Source organism: Gobius niger (genome assembly GCF_951799975.1).
Source record: "Gobius niger genome assembly, chromosome: 21".
In the NCBI taxonomy this organism is placed as follows: domain Eukaryota; kingdom Metazoa; phylum Chordata; class Actinopteri; order Gobiiformes; family Gobiidae; genus Gobius; species Gobius niger.
The window spans coordinates 2,082,489-2,101,136 of NC_136872.1; the positions used below are offsets into that span (position 1 = coordinate 2,082,489).

Sequence of the window (18,648 nt, forward strand, 5' to 3'; positions counted from 1 at the left end):
CAGCTGCGGCTAACGGCGGCGCGTGCCATTTGAATTTGAACATTTGAACCAGATGCGGGTGTTTTAAGTTTAAGTTTATTCAGAAACGACACATCTGCACATGAAGAGTTGGTCTGAGTTCAGATAGAGACTGGAAGTGATTCTGTGGGAGACATTTTCTATGAGCTGCTCCTAGAGGAGAGGAGAATTTTGAATTCTCTCATTATTTAGCTCGAAGATATTAGCTGATAACTCGGTGAACGTTTGTTAAACACTGAACATGGTAAGTACTGAACGCTGCACGTGTCAAAAATACACATCGATACACAAAGTTTGTGTTTTCATACGAACAACCTTAGTGGACTTTCACAAAACTAGCGAACGAGCTCTGGTGGGAGTCTGTTTGAGGGACACTTCAGTTATCAAATGTGTTGTTTGATTTGACACTCGGTATGGAACAATGAAGGTTCCGTTTCAACCTCTTAACCCCCACCTAAACCGAGCACATATTCTCCAGGTTGGCTTTACCCAAATCTAAAAGTTTCTTGAAAAAAAAAAGCCAAATTAAAGACGAAAACATGCTGGAAAAATCATCAATAAGAAAATAAAAAATGTGACAAAAATGTACCGGAAAGGCAACAACAACACAATGCAAAAGTGACAAAAATGACAAAAGAAAACTACAAAAAATGACAGACCGAGACAAAAACACGACAAAACGTGACAAAAACGCGGCGACAAATAAGTCCCCATCATTGTAGGCCTTAGCTTTCACATGAGGCGTGGCTGTGAGGATAATGTGCTGGGTTAAAGGAACAGGCCACCGGTTTTCCACACTGAGATATGTTCTTACCTGAGCTTAGACGAGTTGATACGTACCTGTCTGGTCTTTGTGTGTGCCCTCAGTCACGCAAATAGACCAAAGATGTTGTTAGCGTTTGGCCTCTCCGGGCATTTTCCTATGGCTCCAAACGGGGTGAAGTTAGAAGCGACCACTCTCTTCCACAGGCACAAAGACCAGACAGGTCTTTGTGCAACTCGTCTAAGCTCAGGTAAGAACATATCTCAGTATGGAAAACCGGTGGCCTGTTCCTTTAAGGGGGGGGTACGAGGTTAAATGAATGTAGTGCTCATACCCTGTATCGTGTTGATGTGTGTGATTGGCAGAAGGAGGTGGTGAAGAGCGTGAGCCATCAGCAGGTGGTCAAACTACTCCACAACAAGTTTGTGGTGGTCCTGGGCGACTCCAGTGAGTCCACTTCCACAGTCCCATCCCACGACTTTGTTTTGTTGCACCAGTACTCAAAAGGATTTACAGTGCCAGCGTCAGAATCCAAACCTGTTTCAACATTTATTCAATTATACTTGTTCAGTATCCATAGTACTATTAGTCACTTTTGTCACATCCCAGTGCCATTGGAACGATCCCCAGTCCCAAACGTAAAGTGAAGTGCTGTTTGTCTTGTTTCAGTCCAACGCTCCGTCTACAAAGATCTGGTTCTGCTGCTGCAAAGCGACAAATACCTCACGGCGAGTCAACTCCGGAGCAAGGTTGGACTCATCTTGCACATCTTTTTAGTAGATCTAGTACGATTGTGTTGGTTTCCTCCATAAGACTTGGATTAACACGTTCAATCAACGATCAGCACAATCCCTGACAGAATTCAGATCAAAATAAGTTAAGTTTGAATTGAACTGTGTGTATTCGTTTAGTTGTAATACGTATTTAGCTTGTAATCACTCTAATATTTACAAATTATGTAAATGGATGCAAACTTAATAAGGACAAACCTATTCTTTATAGAGTCGGGCGAGGGCCTGTTGGAGATTATAGCCTGAATAAGGGATTGTGTTGTAATTTTTCATTGTAATTAGATATTATTTAATTGATGCTTTATTCATGCATTTAAATGTGTTTTTCTGGTTCAGACATGGTTTAAAGGAACAGGCCACCGTATTTCCATACTGAGAGATGTTCTTACCTGAGCTTAGACGAGTTGATGTGTACCTGTCTGGTCTTTGTGCGTGCACTCAGTCACGCAAAACGACCAAAGATGTTGTTAGCATTTGGCCTCTCCCGGTATATTCCTATAGCTCCAAACAGGGGTGAAGTTAGAAGCGACCAAGCTCTTCCACGGGCACAAAGACCAGACGGGTACGTATCAACTCGTCTAAGCTCAGGTAAGAACATATCAGAATGAAAAAACGGTGGCCTGTTCCTTTAAAGCCAGTTTAGACCTTGACATGGTGGACTTAGTCGGATTCTGTGGGGTGGTATTTGTCAAATGTTTGAGGTCCACTGGATTCGCTGCTTGTTTGACTTGTGTCAGACCTTTGTCCATTGGTGGTGAGTGGATCCTTGCTGTAAAGCAGTTTGAGTGCCTAATGTTGGTGGAAAAGCGTGATATAACCATGTGTGTCCAGGGAGAGCAGAGCTTCCAGCAGGACTGCCTGGTGGAAGGAGGTAGCCTCAGTTCCCTCCACAACGGCACCGAGTACAGAGAGGTGCGGCAGTACCAGTCTGACCACCACCTGCTGCGCTTCTACTTCATCACCCGCATCTACTCCACCTACATGAAGAGCATCCTCAGCGACTTCCGCCGCGGACCCAAGCCGGACGTGGTCATCGTCAACTCCTGCGTGTGGGACATCTCCAGGTCACTCAGTCCAGAGGGACATATCTGACTTTAATGACGTTATCAAGGTTTTGAGGGCATTAAAAACATCACTACATCAAGTCATGAAATAATTTGTGCTAAAATGAAGACCTGAAATGTCATTAAAAAGCACTAAATTGCTTTCAAACAGGTATTAAATCAAAAGGTTTTTTACACTTACTTCCACAACTCAAAACACTGCAGTTTAGGTTGAAACTGAACACAATGTGTTACTCAAAATTGGCTTGTGTATTTTGAGTATTTCCGTTATCCCTCTGCATATTTAATTTCTTATTTCAAAACATACCCTTTCGTTGCTTTACAAAATCTAGTATTTGGGCTTTAAACTGGTGTTAAAGCATTGAGCTGCTGCCTGTATAAAGCCTGGTTCTAATGCTCTGTCAAACGGCTCGTACACTTCTGCTTTCTCTTGTTTGGTCATTCCTGTTTGTTGTAAACTGAATGGGATCGTCTCTGCTTCAGGTACGACTCCGAGTGGCTGGAGGACTACAAGGAGCACCTGCACCAGTTCTTTGATGAGCTCAACGGGGTTCTGCCCATGGAGTCGCTGGTCATCTGGAACGTGACCATGCCATTGGCCGAGAAGATCAGGGGTGGATTCCTGGTGTCTGAGGTCAGCACTTCATTTCTTGTCCTGTACGGGTGTTCCTTTGTCCGTCATTGAGGTGGTGGATGTAGCTTTTGACGACAACACTCTTTGTTACATTTTAGTATTATTCACAACACTCCCAATCAAGAGGAGTATTTCACTTCATTCTCACAGTTTTGATTATTTCTCCAACTTTCTTTTCTATTGTAGAAGTGCTCTGATCTGCACTTCCTGGTTCTGTTGCATCATCAGGAAAAACACATTTTTAAAACTCAGAATCCAACATTGGATCTGCTCTAAAGGTGTGCACTGATTTTGATCAAACCAAATGTCATTCCCAGTGCTGCCTGTGGAGGGAGCTCCAGGCTAATCCTCACCCGCCCTGTCCTGTGTGTTAGAGCCACTGTCTAATCCTTATGTTGACAGTATTTTAAATTATAAAGTGTAAAACATGTCGCCCAAAAGAATATTTAGCTTCATACCACTCAACTGAGTGCATTTTCTCCAGTTCAGCTTTACCCAAATCTAGAAGCTTCTGGACTGAAGCTTACAGCCTATAGGCCAGTGTAGCGCCTCATTTGAAAGCTAAGACCTATAAAATGGATCTAAATTGATCTTTTTCTTTGTTATTGCCGTGTTGTCACTTTTGTCACGTTCTTTTTCATGGCATTTTTTATTTGTGTTTTGGTTGAATTTTTGCCACTTTTGGAATGTGTTTTCTTGTGTGGCCTTTTTTGTTACGTTTTCCTTTTGTTTTCGTCGCTATTTTGAGGCTTTTAGTTTGGAGATAATGTTCTCTATTCAGGTGGGGGTTGAAAGTGGCACATAAACCTCCTTGAGCATTGCAGTAGTTCTTGGCTAAACGTCAGCTTATCTTCCTCAGATTGAGCACAAAGCGGCCCACCTGCGCTCCGACGTGATCGAGGCAAACTTCTTTGGTGGGACTCTGGCTGACGGGTACGGCCTGGACGTGTTGGACCTGCACTTCGAGTTCCGCTTCTCTCTGCAGCACCGCGCCAAAGACGGAGTGCACTGGAACGCCGTGGCCCACCGCAGGATCAGCTGGCTCCTGCTGCTGCACATGGCCCAGGCCTGGGGGGTCCAACTGCCCTGCCCCCTCACTGCCGTTGGTCAGTATTCACGGGTACAGCTACTGTGCAGATGTGGTGATGGTGATGTGACGGTGTCCATGTGTTTTAGAAATCCGGGACGAGAAGCAAAACAGTGACAGGACATGCAAGAATGTTGGTAAGTCACACAGAGCTCAGGACTGTGTCGTCCAAATCCGATTTTCAGTTTTTTAGTTTTTTACCACACCTCTGATCTCTTTCCAGTCATTCCTCGTATCGAAGCTCCTATCAAGTTCCACCCTCCTCCACACAACTACTTTACCAACTGGAGTAAGAGTTCTCCTTGATTGTAGCTGCCTGTTGTTATTGCGGCGTTACTCATTTGAACTCTTTGTACAGAGCGAGTTCCGCTGCCTGCGCCCCCACAGCCCAGAGCGTACACAGAGGAGTTCTACAGCGACGCCACCACAGCGGGTTCTGCCGGCTTCATGAGCTTCGAGGAGCCGCGGTACAACCCCAACTACGAGGCGCCGAGGAGCCGGGCCGGCGGATACGGTAACCTGCACACACACAAGTACTCATGCTGCTTTAAAAGTCTGACCCACAAAATAAACTGTAAAGTTGTGCAATGGCACAGATTGTCAGCCTTTCTTCGGTAAGATGACCCTAAGGCAGCTGTGGTGACAACAGCATACAACCACAGAGCAATAAGAATAGAAAACTATTGACTATTGAGCGCACCTGAAAAGAAACGGCACTAACTTTGTTTTATAAATAGATGAATGTGTACACATGTGCGCTGCAGCTGTGCTCGGGGCTGTGGTGTTTAGAGACGCCGTCCTCAGGATGTCTGCGCAGACGGAGGTGGAGGAAAACAGCGATAGGGCTTGCATCTGTCTGAGTTATTGTGCAGATGAGGGGGGAACGTCCCAAAAGAACCACGTGACCCGATAACTCTCCACAACTTTGTTTAGATTTGGAGCTGTTATTACGTCTTTCTCACGTCGGAGTTCTTTAATTAGTTCTTTACTAAATGTAGGTGCATTGTTATTGATAACATGACATAATATTCAGGTTGACCATAAAAATCTATAAATGAGCCACATCGTTGATTAAGCCACAAGGTTGAAAGCGTCTGAAAAAAGTAGCGGTTTATAATCCGGAAGCTACTATTTAAATAATAAATACTGTTGATCTGATTTGCAACGTTTGGCCCTGTTTGGAGTGAAAGTGCTAACTACATGTTACTTCGATTGTCCTGAACTGAAAGGTTTGGAAAACACTAGGCGCAATCAAAACAATTGTTCCACTGTTTTTTAAATTTTAAAATGTGCAGACTGGGATTGATGAAGAATTCAATTGTTTTTCATCAAAAGTGCACAGTCTGGAATTGTGCTATTTTGATTTCATTAAAACCCGTTGGTGTTTATGTTTGGTCCAATTAACAATGACTAAAATAACAGGGTCATCTTAAGTGAAATAAGCTACACTGAATAAATCTAATCCATCTCTGAACTGTCCCGTCCTGTCGCAGACTCGTTCCGGCCGGCCGTCAGGAGGATGGATGCGGTGGACGAGAGACACCAGTACGTGATGAAGAGCAGGCAACGACACCACTACGCTCCCTACAGCTGCCATCGACCACGGCACTACAACTACCACGACCACCACGACTACCACTACTACTGACTGTCGCTGCCCAACAGACTGAAGTACTCCTATGGACTACCCAGGACGTCCTGCAGAGGCCACTGTGCTGCACCAGCATTTACTGAATGGCCTAAAATAGACTTGTGTCGAAGTTTTAGTTATAGTGTTTTAACCTTTTTATTTGGGGAAAGACTTTGTTTGCATCCTTTTGTATTTTGCCCGTCTTTAAAACTTTTATTAAACCAGCTACTGTGTTGGTTCTGGTTCCATTTCAAATGTGTATTTCCTTCAGTGACGTTTGCTGCTGTCGATGGTCCCTAAAGTGGTAAATCAGACCCAAAGCGCTTTACAGCAAAGAACCAGTCACACTGTCATTCATACATCAGTGTACGCAGACACTGAAGGCAAGTAGGGTGAAGTGTCTTGCCCAAGGACACAACAACAGTGTGTCTTCCTCATGAAGAGCCTTGATGGCAAAGCAGCGAGACAGAGACGCTGCTTTGCTCCCCAGACAGGACCACACTTTGGCCTTGCAGCTTCAGTGTTAGTGTTTAAAAAAAAAGCTGCAGCAAAAGCACCAAACAGTATAGTAGTTTAGTATCTTTTTATTCCGGTGGATTTTGCGTTTTTCGTTGATCTCTGACGTCTCGCTCTGTTTCCACGTTAGAATACGCTCGTCTCCTGTTTCCTTTTGTTTGGGGAGGAGGCGCCGCTGCTTTGGTTTGCGTTAATGTCACACAAAAATGTCACTTTTCTACATACGCCTGTTGTGGATCAGTTTGTGCGTTTGAGTGAGTGACCTCTGAACCCCCACACACATGACCTGACAGGGGGCGGGGCTTTTCTAAATGAGCCGTATTGTCACTTCCACAGAGGTGAGGACAGCCCAAAAGTTTAGAGGCCGATGAGCTGTTTCCAGTTCCTAGATTCAACACGTCACATCTTCAAATATGATCCGATTTCATGTGTGACATTGTTGGAAACTGCACTGAGTACACGACCTGTACTTGTCTAAAGGCAACATGTACCGCGCATTTCGTAAACAAGGCAACTCAGTGCGCCTAAAGAGAGGTCAACACACAAACGCAATCTGCAAATTTAATTAAGCCAGTAGTTGGCAGCTAACTTTACTAAATAATTGATTTATGGAAGAGGTCCTCAAATTAAAGTAAAAGCACAAATACAAGTAAGAACTGACATTAGGTGCATTATGCAACTTTTTATGGGGGAAAAGTTACTAGTGGGTCAATTGTACTTTTGGTAGGTTTTCACTGCTGATGGATCCGTCTCCACATCTAGAAACCTAAAAAAAGCTGAAATAAAATTGGTCCTGGAGTGTCCTCGAGGCCACTGTGATGGGAAGAAAAGGCACCAAGCTAATCACCGGTACAAAAATGAAAGGGAATGGTAATACAAACATGAAAATGGCATCCATATTTGAATGAGCCGCTTAAATAACTGGCCTGTCTTTAGATTTTACTCTGCACTAAGTATGAATGAAGAAAAAAAATCATTTGCTGCAGATGAATGAAGGCCTTGTTATACAAATATAAGTAGAACGTAGATTTTCTTTAAAACTGGAGTCTTATGATACCGTCTTTGACATCTCCAAGAAAAGGAACCAATAGAGTTGAACACTTTATTAGTAGATTACAGCTAATACAAAGGACTTACAGTGGCAGAATAATAAAACAAACCCATTCTGGTCTGACTACATTGGTCTGTGATGTAAGAGGTGGTGGAGTGATCTTCATGTGCGGAGCAGGTGGTGCACCTGCTGCAGCTGCTGTCGATTCAGCACCAGCTTGTGCACCTGCTCCTGGCCCGGGGAGCAGGGGATGAGCACGCGTCCCACCATCACTGTGCCGTCCCGACGCTCCTCCTTCGCCTGGAGAAAGGAACAAACATGTAACATCGAAATGAATCCATCGTCTGTGATCTGGTGTGTTACCTTGAGGAACGTGGAGTGTGGGAATGTGGCGAAGTCCGACGAGGCCTTGGCTCCAGGCTGCTGTGACACCACGTGCTCCGACACTTCACCCTGAACACACAAACACTCTCAGTCTTCCTCTTCTAAAGTCATTTCAGAGCAGTTTGAAGATCTGGCTGGAAAAGGTGTTTTGTTGTGGCCTTTTGGTGATCATTTTGTGCCGTTTGCCTGGACCTATTTTCTGTGTTCATTCCGTGTGTCACATTCGGTTGGTAAAATATCGCCCCCTCTGAGTTTTTGACTTGATCTGAGGATGTGGTACCTTGAGTTTGTCCAGAGCGTCGCTGAGGCTCTGCAGGCGGGCCGTCTGTTCCAGAAGTTGTGCACTGGCGCTCACTGGACACAAGGAGGCGCACATACTCAACCCCAGGTCAGAAGGCAAGGCAAATGTATTTATACTGAACATTCATGCACAAGGCAACTCAATGTGCCTCACAGCAACACAATAAAAACACAAACAAATCAATCGATACAAATACAAATAAGAGTTAAGGCCTGTCTCAAGTCCTCACAGAAGCTGTTCCAGATCTACAAGCACAGCTGTTTTAAATTCTATTCTCTGAGTGACAGAGACCAGAGCACTGGACTAATATGACCACATTTCCTGGTTCTGGTCAGGACTCGAGCTGCAGCATTTTGGATGTTCTGCAGTTGTCTAGTGAACAGGCCGTTACGTAAGGATTAAACAACTCGGAGCCGTGCATTAGACAGTTATAATGCTCCGCTGCGCATCGTGGTGTTCTTGACTCTGCGTCGTGAGTCAAGAACACCACGATGCGCAGCGGAGCATTATAACTGTCTAATGCACGGCTCCGAGTTGTTTAATCCGCTTATACCAGGGTCCCACAAACGTAACATTTATAATAAATATTTTTTTCATTGACTAAACTCACTAAATCTGCCAGACTACGGGACTATTTTGTGTGGGTTATTAGCCGGTCACTGAAGGCTGGTCTCAGAGCGAGTCATTCTCCGCAGCTATTACGAGGATCTCAGTCAGGCTCAACGACACAACATCAGCACAGAATCACAACACAACAGGACTAACCCGGAAACACTTTTCCCTGGAAGTAAACACTGATATGCGGCACTCGTGGGCAGGAGTTATTTCACTTTTACGCTGTTTAACCTGAAGCTAGCTAGCTAGCTCAACCAGCTCAACTGTTTATGGAAACAGCTGCGGTGGAGTCGCTCACACCTGGGCCCCCCCAACTGAAACTTTTATGTTTGACTTTACTAATCCAGACAAATATGCTTCAATGCAGGATCATTTTATGTACGCCTGAAAATGATGAACAGCCTTAACCGTTTTCAATAGAAATGTAAAGCTCATATGTTATTAACAGTAGCTAACCTAGCTGCTCACTCTCCTCTACAAACATTTATCAAACCTTTTGTTTTGGCCAAAAACGTTGAAATTAAACAAAATCCATCTCATACGTTCCTGTCAGTCACTAATTACGCCTTTATCTGATTCAGCTGTGTCATACGTTGCTATGGCGATGCCACAGCGGAGTGATATCCCAGTGATTTAACTACCGGACTACGTGTGCGGTTATACCAAAATAATGCACGCTTGTTAGCACCCACCAGCCAATCAGAATCGAGTATTCACCCAGACCATGGTATAAAATAGCCTAACCAACTGACACTGGTTTAGACACGACGTTCTTTATTTCAGCAATGTTTTTAAGATGGTAGTAGGCCACTGATGTAATGGACTTAAAATTCCATGATTACCTCTAAATTTGTAACTTGTTTTTATGTTCTAGTGAAAGAGCTTCAAGGTGACCAATGACAACCTCTCTTTGTTTTTGTGGGACAATGATCTCAGCTGTATCTGTTTTAAACTGGAGGAAGTTGTTTTGCATCTGTTTCAGGCCGCCTCTCCTGACGTCTTACCTGAGGTCTTCCCCGTCACGTCCACCACCTTCATGTCCGCGCTCAGCTTGAGCAGCGTGGCCAGCAGCTGGTCAGTGCGGCGGTACAGGCCCGTGTTGACGCCCCCTGGAGGTGAGGATGGGTCTTTGGACATCACGGGCAGTTTAGGCGGCACCAGGGGGGGCAGTGCGGCCAGCTGGGCCCGCATTCTCTCCGCCTGGACAAGAGAGGGAATATTCCATAACTGTCGTATAAGGCTGGGACAAAATATACCAGTATACTTCATCAAGTACCGCAATACTTTCAATACTTGTGTTTGTATCGCGACACGTTTCAGATCTTGACAAAAGTGTATCGTCACAGCCCTACTCTCTCACCAAACTATTTCAACCTAGTACGTCCAGGAAAAGAAATGGAAAGAAATAAGTTATCACATTGTGTCAAAAGACTTTGAAGACCAAATAGAAATTAAAAATAGAATTCAGAATTAGAAAAAGATTAAAATGACACTTTTGCACATTTGCAAGTTCACATGTGTTTTTTTTTGTGAGAAATGTGTTTATCTCAGTCAGGTGATAAAAACGGCCAACACTTTTACCATTTCACAAGCTTGATAAGTTTGTCAAAGCTCGGCACTGAGGTCATTCATTCACTCCACACTCAGGGGGAATAAGCCACTATTGTAGCCTTGGCTGCCCTGGGGTAGACTGATGTAATCTCTTTACTGGGATCCGTTCATTTCAAAGAGCCGTTCAAAACACTGGCTCTTTTTAATATAACATTTCAATAACTCCAGCCAGAAAACTCACAACATCTAAGACACCATCAAAAAAAGGCACTTTTTTTTTATTTAAATCATCTAAAATCACGATGGGACTGATATTTACGCTCTGAAAAACATGTTTGTGAACTAGTATGTCTGACAAATCATTTTTTGTGCATTTAGCTTTGACTTTAGAGCAAAAAGCTTTCACTCCGTTGTTGGGGCAGTTCTGGGATTCTGCTCTTTTCACAATTGAGATCTGGTTGGAAGCGTTGAAAAGAGCCGCTCGGTCATGAATGTGGCATCACTAGATTTGACCACTCACTGACCACAGGGAGGTCTGGCCCTGTGTGAGCTGTACCTTGAGCCGGTTGTTCTCGTTCTTCAGGTGCTTGATGCCCAGCCTCTGAGCCTCCACCTGCTGCCGGAGCAGAGGAGAGTCCACCACCTGCAGGGGCCCGGCCAGCGCTGGAGACAGGCCTACCACCAGAGGGCACTGTTACCAACATCCACTCATTCAACAGCACATTCACGTTAAAGAGCTCCGCACTGACCTGCAGAGGAGCCCTGCACGATGGACGCGATGCCCGAGGAGGGAGCTCCTCTCAGGCTGTCGATGGTCATCTTGGACTGGCTGCTGATGCGCTGCTTCAGCTCCGTCTTCTCCGCCTCCAGCTGGTCGATGTCAGCCTGCAGGGCATCCATGGTCTCCTCGAACTCCCTGGGAGAAAGAAAGGAGGTCAGCGTTTTTATTACATTTTAGCCTTTAAAGGAAAATGTAATTTAGTTTTAGTCAAGATTTAGTCAAATAATTCTCTTCAATTTGAATCTAGTTTTAGTCGACGAAATTAAGTCAAATAAAACTAAGATTGATTTAGTTTACTTTGCATTTATAATATTTATTATGATCATTTATAATCAAGGTCCACGGCTTTATGTTTCTTCTCCCACATGAACAAAGCTCAGAGCTGTTCCTTTAGCAGTGAATTGAAATGATCTTTCAGACAGTCAGTGGATCACCTTAGACTCTCACTAAAACTGCAAAATCACTTTTACAGTGATTTAGTTTTAGTCTTTAGTTTATTTTTATTACCGTGACTAAAATGATGCTGAAATATTTTAGTCGATGAATTTAACCAGAGGCCGAGAAGAGAGGCTCAAATATTCACTAAAGCAAAACCAACTTCCTATGATAGATACATGGAAATGATGAATCAAGTCAAAGTCAAAGGTCGTCATCCAAATAATCCTTAAGTTAAGTGTCTGCTTTTCCTACTGCTTTCATCGACTAACACGGGATGCAAACGGCAACGTCACGTTCACCACAAAAGTCCGAACAGATCAGACACAGAGCCCTGACCCCCTGACCCCCCTGACCCCCCTGACCCAAATGAAGGTCACGGACTTCTCCTTCTTCTTGAGCAGGGACAGGTTGTCGTCCAACTTGGTCTGGATCTTCTCCACTCTGTCGTCGGCGTCTCTGGTGGAGGTGTCCAGCTTCTTCTCCAGGAGGCTCAGGCGCACGTTGGCCTCGCTCAGCTCCTCGCCCTGGACCCAGAAAAACCACGACGATATGAGAATCATGTTTTATCGGTGCTGTGGTGGATCTGCAGACGGCTGCACTTGTTTTTCATGCCTTGATCTTGAGGGACTTCTTGAGCTCCTTGATGACCGTCTCTCTGTCCTCCAGTTTGACGCCCAGCCCCTCGGCGTCGGTCATCTCTGCTCGGACAGAGGCGGCTCTGACCTCCACCGGGGGAGTCTGCACAGAGGAGGGGAGAACACGCACGGATTACAATGATTTATTGAGTGATTTTGCCGAGGGTTCCCGCACACCGGCCATCAGGAGCGATACCTTTGCTGGGGCTCTGTCTCCGTCGTACTCGCCCTCCTGCATGGCGGTGGCCATCTTGTTCATGGTGATGATGACTGAGGAGCAGGACTGACGCAGACTCTCGAAGGGGTTCAGGCCCTGGGAGCTGTACACCTGCACAAACAAACACATATATCAAACGGGTTAAGCAAATCTATGTGAATATGAACCTGCTGTACCTGCTGTGATTTTTTGCTTTTTAGCTTCCACAAAATGCCGCAGAAGCATGCTAATGCAAATGTCAACTTATCAAGGCTGGGACAGAAACTATGATACAAATACCTAAAGTAGCCTAATTAAACAAAATCAGCCACTGCTATAGTGGCCAAGTGTTTGTATTTTAATTTAACAAATAAGTGATAACATATTTGCAATGATCAGATTTATATGAGTTGTTTATATTAACACATTGAGTGCCAACAACAGAAAAACTCATTTTTGCGGGGATTTTTTATTTGCGAATCTAGACAGTCTAATACACCTCATGTGTGATTTTTGTAGCTCTGTGATGAACAGAAGTGAAATAAATGACGATCAAAAACTCAAGATCTGGACATTTCATTATATTATTGCCTTTCTCTCTGGAGCACGTTTGACAAAGCAGAGCGGCTTCCCATGGAAAGATCGGAATACTTGAGATTTTAACGTTTCTCTGAGTTTTTAAGTGGTTAAAGAAACATCCTGCTAAAGTCTTCAATCCAGAACCAGGCTGTTTAAATGCACACGCGGTGATTAGCGAAAGCGATCGATAACAGGCGGTGTTTCAAAACGTGTCAACATTGTTGTTGAAAATTGACTTGAAACAAATATATTTAGGCATTTGCCTCTTCCCATAACGCTAGTGTCAGTCCAGAGAGGAGAGAGGAGGAGAGAGGAGGAGGAGAGAGGAGTTAATCAGAAAGGAGAGTGTTTCATAAAACACAAATTATCTCCAAATCTAGAAAAAAAAGTCATTTTGATCAAAAATTGCCTCTGTTTTGCTTTGATTTTCTCTGAACCGAGTCACGTAGAATTAAACGGTTTTCACTTTCGGAGAGCTTAGAGTTTCGTCTTTCAAACGAGCCATAGCATGTGTCCATAGCTACAACATTGAATATGCTGTGGTGCTTCAAATATCATGAAAAATGGTCTGGATTGTTGGCACTCAACAGCTAAATCCCCAAAACAGCGCAGCCTCAATGTGTCAATGTAACCTAAAGCCTGTCATAGATCCAAGGATATTTAGTGTAGAAACGCTTAGTTCCTTATTCCCACCTGCTCCACAGCCTTGAACATGAACTCCTCCAGTTTGGCTGAGCTCAGGCCCTCGTTCTCCGCCAGAGGAGCCATGACCTGGGCCCCCGCGGCCGCCACCTCCTGCAGCACAGCCAGGACCCGGCTCAGCTGCCGCCGGCACTCGGTCAGGGAGTCACACACCTGCGCACACACACACACAGCAGGGGTACAGTACACTGTTTAGACTGTAACAGCACACACAGCAGGGGTACAGTACACTGTTTAGACTGTAACAGTACACACAGCAGGGGTACAGTACACTGTTTAGACTGTAACAGTACACACAGCAGGGGTACAGTACACTGTTTAGACTGTAACAGTACACACAGCAGGGGTACAGTACACACAGCAGGGGTACAGTACACTGTTTAGACTGTAACAGTACACACAGCAGGGGTACAGTACACACAGCAGGGGTACAGTACACTGTTTAGACTGTAACAGTACACACAGCAGGGGTACAGTACACACAGCAGGGGTACAGTACACTGTTTAGACTGTAACAGTACACACAGCAGGGGTACAGTACACACAGCAGGGGTACAGTACACTGTTTAGACTGTAACAGTACACACAGCAGGGGTACAGTACACACAGCAGGGGTACAGTACACTGTTTAGACTGTAACAGCACACACAGCAGGGGTACAGTACACACAGCAGGGGTACAGTACACTGTTTAGACTGTAACAGCACACAAACTACGCAATATGAACTTAATCATTAGGGAAACTCTCGACTTTGAACCTGATTGTGATGGTCAATAAAAAAATGGCCAAACTAAGCAAAATCTTAAATAGAATTGTGTTAACCAATCCATCCATCCATTTTCTGCCACTTTATCCGGGGCCAGGTCGCGCAGGCAGCAGTCTGAGCAGAGATGTCCAGACTTCCCGATCCACGCAGACCTCCTCCAGCTGTTCTGGTAGTCGGATCCAGGAGGAACAGTGTGGTGCTCGAGGGTTTGTGGGAGTTCGCCCGACCAGTCCACATGTGTTTTGTGGATATGGAGAAAGCGTTCGACTGTGTCCCTTGTGGTGCCCTGTGGAGGGTGCTTTAGGGGTGTGGGGTCCGGGGCCCTCTGCTAAGGGCTGTCCGTTCCCTGTATGAGCAGCAGGAGCTTGGTTCGTTGCCGGCAGTAAGTCAGACCTGTTCCCGGTGCGTGTTGGTCTCCGCCAGGGCTGCCCTTAGTCACCGGTTCTGTTCATTACTTTTATGGACAGAATTCTAGGCGCAGCCTGGGGCCGGAGGGCGTCCGGTTTGGGAGCCTCAGGATCTCATCTCTGCTGTTTGCAAACGATGTTGTTCTGTTGGCTTCAATAAATCAGGACCTTCAGCTGCTCTGGGGCGGTTTGCAGCCAGTGTGTAGCGGCCGGGATGAGGATCAGCACCTCCAAATCTGAGGCCATGGTTCTCCACCGGAAAAAGGTGGCTTCCCCTCTTCCCCTCTACAGGTCGGTGGGGAGTCCTTACCTCAAGTGGAGGAGTTCAAGTATCTCGGAGTCTTGTTCACGAGTGAGGGGCGGATGGAGCGTGAGACGGACAGACGGATCGGTGCGGCGTCAGCAGTGATGCGGTCGCTGTATCGGTCTGTCGTGGTGAAGAGGGAGCTGAGTCGGGGGCAAAGCTCTCAATTTACGTTCCCACCCTCACCTATGGTCATGAGATTTGGGAAATGACCGAAAGGGAACAAGCTGGAGGGACTCTCTGAACTGGCCTGGTGTCGGCTCGGAACAGCTGTGTCATATGTATTTTAATAAAACAAATATTGTAATAAGCACAAATGCTAAGGTGTACAAAGCATTGGTCATGTCTTACAGCTTTGTTTACAAAATATCAAATGGCACTGACTGAAAGGGCAAAAAAAAATACATTTCCCGGAAAAAATCTTTGTAATGGAAATCAATCAAAATCAAACAGTTCCAACTTTGGGAATCACTATATCTGCTTATATTATTTTAAGTTATACTGTAGAAAATGTCAAGGTAAATAAGCTTTAATAAAGGCAGTACCTAAAGGATGTATGTGAAGGGACAGTTAGTGTAAAGTGTTATGTGGAGCTGATATACCTGGGAGCCAAAGCTGAGCGAGGCCGGGGCCCCCACCACCTCGGCTCCGGGCATCCGTCTGCGGATCTTCTTACAGAACTGTCTGATGTCCGAGCAGGAAGTATCCAGGTCCTTCAGCAGTACAGCCAGCACTGAGCTCTCCTGACCCCCCTGTAGGAAGGCCCTGAGGCGGGACACCTCCACCGCCAGGCAGTCCAGCGCACTCCCCGTGAACTGCACACACAAGACATTTTCTATGACCGCTTAGTTTGTTTTTGACCATGGACTCTGTCCCATTTTATACGTTTGTTTAATAGAGCGAAGAGCTAGGAAAAATTCATTTCTAACCCTTTAGCTGGCAAAATGTCTACACCTCATTACTCTCCTCATGATGTAACGATATTTTGTTCGTATTTTATACACCTAAAAAGAACTCCAGGGGCGGAGTACCTTGATGTGGTCCGACAGCTGCACGGTGCAGTCCTCACTCAGCTCAGACAGGTGCACGCTGTACAGTTGCTGCAAAGAAAGAAATACACTATTTGGAAACAGAATTGATTTTACAGTATGTGAAGTTTGTGGAACTCCTTCTCAAAATACTAATGATATTACTACTGCTGACTAGTACTAGTACCTGGTAGTATTTGATGGCCTTGGGGATAGTACCTGGTAGTATTTGATGGCCTTGGGGATAGTACCTGGTAGTATTTGATGGCCTTGGGGATAGTACCTGGTAGTATTTGATGGCCTTGGGGATAGTATCTGGTAGTATTTGATGGCCTTGGGGATAGTACCTGGTAGTATTTGATGGCCTTGGGGATAGTACCTGGTAGTATTTGATGGCCTTGGTGAGAGGCTCCACCTGCACGGTCTCGTCCAGCTGGTCTTTGTGCAGCAGGTCGATGAAGTAGTCCAGGGAGCGCTCGTGGAAGCTCATCTCCGAGAACAGAGTGCCCATGCGCTTAAACACCTCCACAGAGCAGGAGCCCAGGGCCCTACACAGCACCATCACAAACTGATTATTATACGAAAACACTATGCCAAGGAAAGAGGTCCATCTATGTAGAGGTCCATCTCCATCAGATTTATTCATTTAATTCTGGAGAATATATCATTTCCAACACAAAATAAAAATGGGTTTAGTCCTATCTTCTAATAAAGATTCATAGGACCGTTCAAACAGTCTTCCAGTAAATGTGAGACAGGCTTTTACTCTGACCATGTTCAAATCCAGACAGAAAACACTATTTTTCCATTTCACTAATTGATGATCATATCTATGTTTTATGGATTTGATTTGCCTTTTAGTAAGTTTATGTAGTCATACAATGTGTATGAATCGTGCTCTCCAAATAAACCTGCCCAAAGTCATTTTGTTGCCAATTTTTGATTTCCAGTTGCAACCTGGTGCAATATTCATTATATTTAAAGTATTAATTTATACCTGCGCAAAAGAGTATCTACTTCAGATACTAGGTCAATAACGTTTTTTGGAGTATCGATGTTTTTGACAATTCTGTCTGAATAAGATGTGTGCACAGTGTGTCTGTACGTGTGTGTCTGTAAAGTACTGTACGTGTATGTCTGTAAAGTACTGTACGTGGAGCTGTACGGGTGTGTCTGTAAAGTACTGTACGTGTGTGTCTGTAAAGTACTGTATGTGGAGCTATTCGTGTGTGTCTGTAAAGTACTGTACGTGGAGCTGTACGTGTGTGTCTGTAAAGTACTGTATGTGGAGCTATACGTGTGTCTGTAAAGTACTGTATGTGGAGCTGTACGTGTGTGTGTAAAGTACTGTATGTGGAGCTGTACGTGTGTGTCTGTAAAGTACTGTATGTGGAGCTGTACGTGTGTGTCTGTAAAGTACTGTATGTGGAGCTGTACGTGTGTGTCTGTAAAGTACTGTATGTGGAGCTGTACGTGTGTGTCTGTAAAGTACTGTATGTGGAGCTGTACGTGTGTGTCTGTAAAGTACTGTATGTGGAGCTGTACGTGTGTGTGTGTGTCTGTAAAGTACTGTATGTGGAGCTGTACGTGTGTGTCTGTAAAGTACTGTATGTGGAGCTGTACGTGTGTGTCTGTAAAGTACTGTATGTGGAGCTGTACGTGTGTGTGTAAAGTACTGTATGTGGAGCTGTACGTGTGTGTCTGTAAAGTACTGTATGTGGAGCTGTACGTGTGTGTCTGTAAAGTACTGTATGCGGAGCTGTACGTGTGTGTCTGTAAAGTACTGTATGCGGAGCTGTACGTGTGTGTCTGTAAAGTACTGTATGTGGAGCTGTACGTGTGTGTCTGTAAAGTACTGTATGTGGAGCTGTACGTGTGTGTCTGTAAAGTACTGTATGTGGAGCTGTACGTGTGTGTCTGTAAAGTACTGTATGTGGAGCTGTACGTGTGTGTGTGTCTGTAAAGTACTGTATGTGGAGCTGTACGTGTGTGTCTGTAAAGTACTGTATGTGGAGCTGTACGTGTGTGTCTGTAAAGTACTGTATGTGGAGCTGTACGTGTGTGTCTGTAAAGTACTGTATGTGGAGCTGTACGTGTGTGTCTGTAAAGTACTGTATGTGGAGCTGTACGTGTGTGTGTAAAGTACTGTATGTGGAGCTGTACGTGTGTGTGTGTCTGTAAAGTACTGTATGTGGAGCTGTACGTGTGTGTCTGTAAAGTACTGTATGTGGAGCTGTACGTGTGTGTCTGTAAAGTACTGTATGCGGAGCTGTACGTGTGTGTCTGTAAAGTACTGTATGTGGAGCTGTACGTGTGTGTCTGTAAAGTACTGTATGTGGAGCTGTACGTGTGTGTCTGTAAAGTACTGTACGTGTGTGTGTGTGTCTGTAAAGTACTGTACGTGTT

At 44.9% G+C, this 18,648-nt stretch overlaps 2 protein-coding genes across 4 annotated transcripts in view; one reads left to right on the forward strand and one right to left on the reverse strand.

Moving 5' to 3' along the window:
• Window positions 1-439: 439 nt before the first annotated feature.
• LOC306980705 (PC-esterase domain-containing protein 1A-like) lies at window positions 440-6,005 on the forward strand (the record flags this gene model as incomplete). Its single annotated transcript, XM_079580133.1, has 9 exons — window positions 440-445; window positions 1,147-1,228; window positions 1,451-1,530; window positions 2,404-2,636; window positions 3,120-3,270; window positions 4,130-4,470; window positions 4,543-4,646; window positions 4,716-4,871; window positions 5,851-6,005. The coding sequence occupies 9 exons, from the start codon at window positions 440-442 to the stop codon at window positions 6,003-6,005; spliced, it is 1,308 nt and encodes a 435-aa protein (XP_079436259.1).
• A 1,604-nt stretch (window positions 6,006-7,609) lies between these two features.
• The window catches only part of LOC306981181 (dynactin subunit 1-like), a 29,720-nt gene continuing 18,681 nt past the window's right edge, over window positions 7,610-18,648 (reverse strand). For all 3 annotated transcript variants that reach the window (XM_079580735.1, XM_079580734.1, XM_079580733.1), the window contains 13 exons: window positions 16,622-16,790; window positions 16,246-16,314; window positions 15,817-16,029; window positions 13,728-13,889; window positions 12,456-12,587; window positions 12,237-12,362; window positions 12,006-12,148; window positions 11,155-11,321; window positions 10,962-11,080; window positions 9,859-10,054; window positions 8,219-8,292; window positions 7,918-8,007; window positions 7,610-7,854 (listed from right to left, as the gene is read on the reverse strand). In XM_079580735.1, the coding sequence (XP_079436861.1) occupies window positions 7,717-7,854; window positions 7,918-8,007; window positions 8,219-8,292; window positions 9,859-10,054; window positions 10,962-11,080; window positions 11,155-11,321; window positions 12,006-12,148; window positions 12,237-12,362; window positions 12,456-12,587; window positions 13,728-13,889; window positions 15,817-16,029; window positions 16,246-16,314; window positions 16,622-16,790 (1,798 nt within the window). In that variant the 3' untranslated portion in view covers window positions 7,610-7,716. The remainder of the gene's footprint in view (window positions 7,855-7,917; window positions 8,008-8,218; window positions 8,293-9,858; window positions 10,055-10,961; window positions 11,081-11,154; window positions 11,322-12,005; window positions 12,149-12,236; window positions 12,363-12,455; window positions 12,588-13,727; window positions 13,890-15,816; window positions 16,030-16,245; window positions 16,315-16,621; window positions 16,791-18,648) is intronic.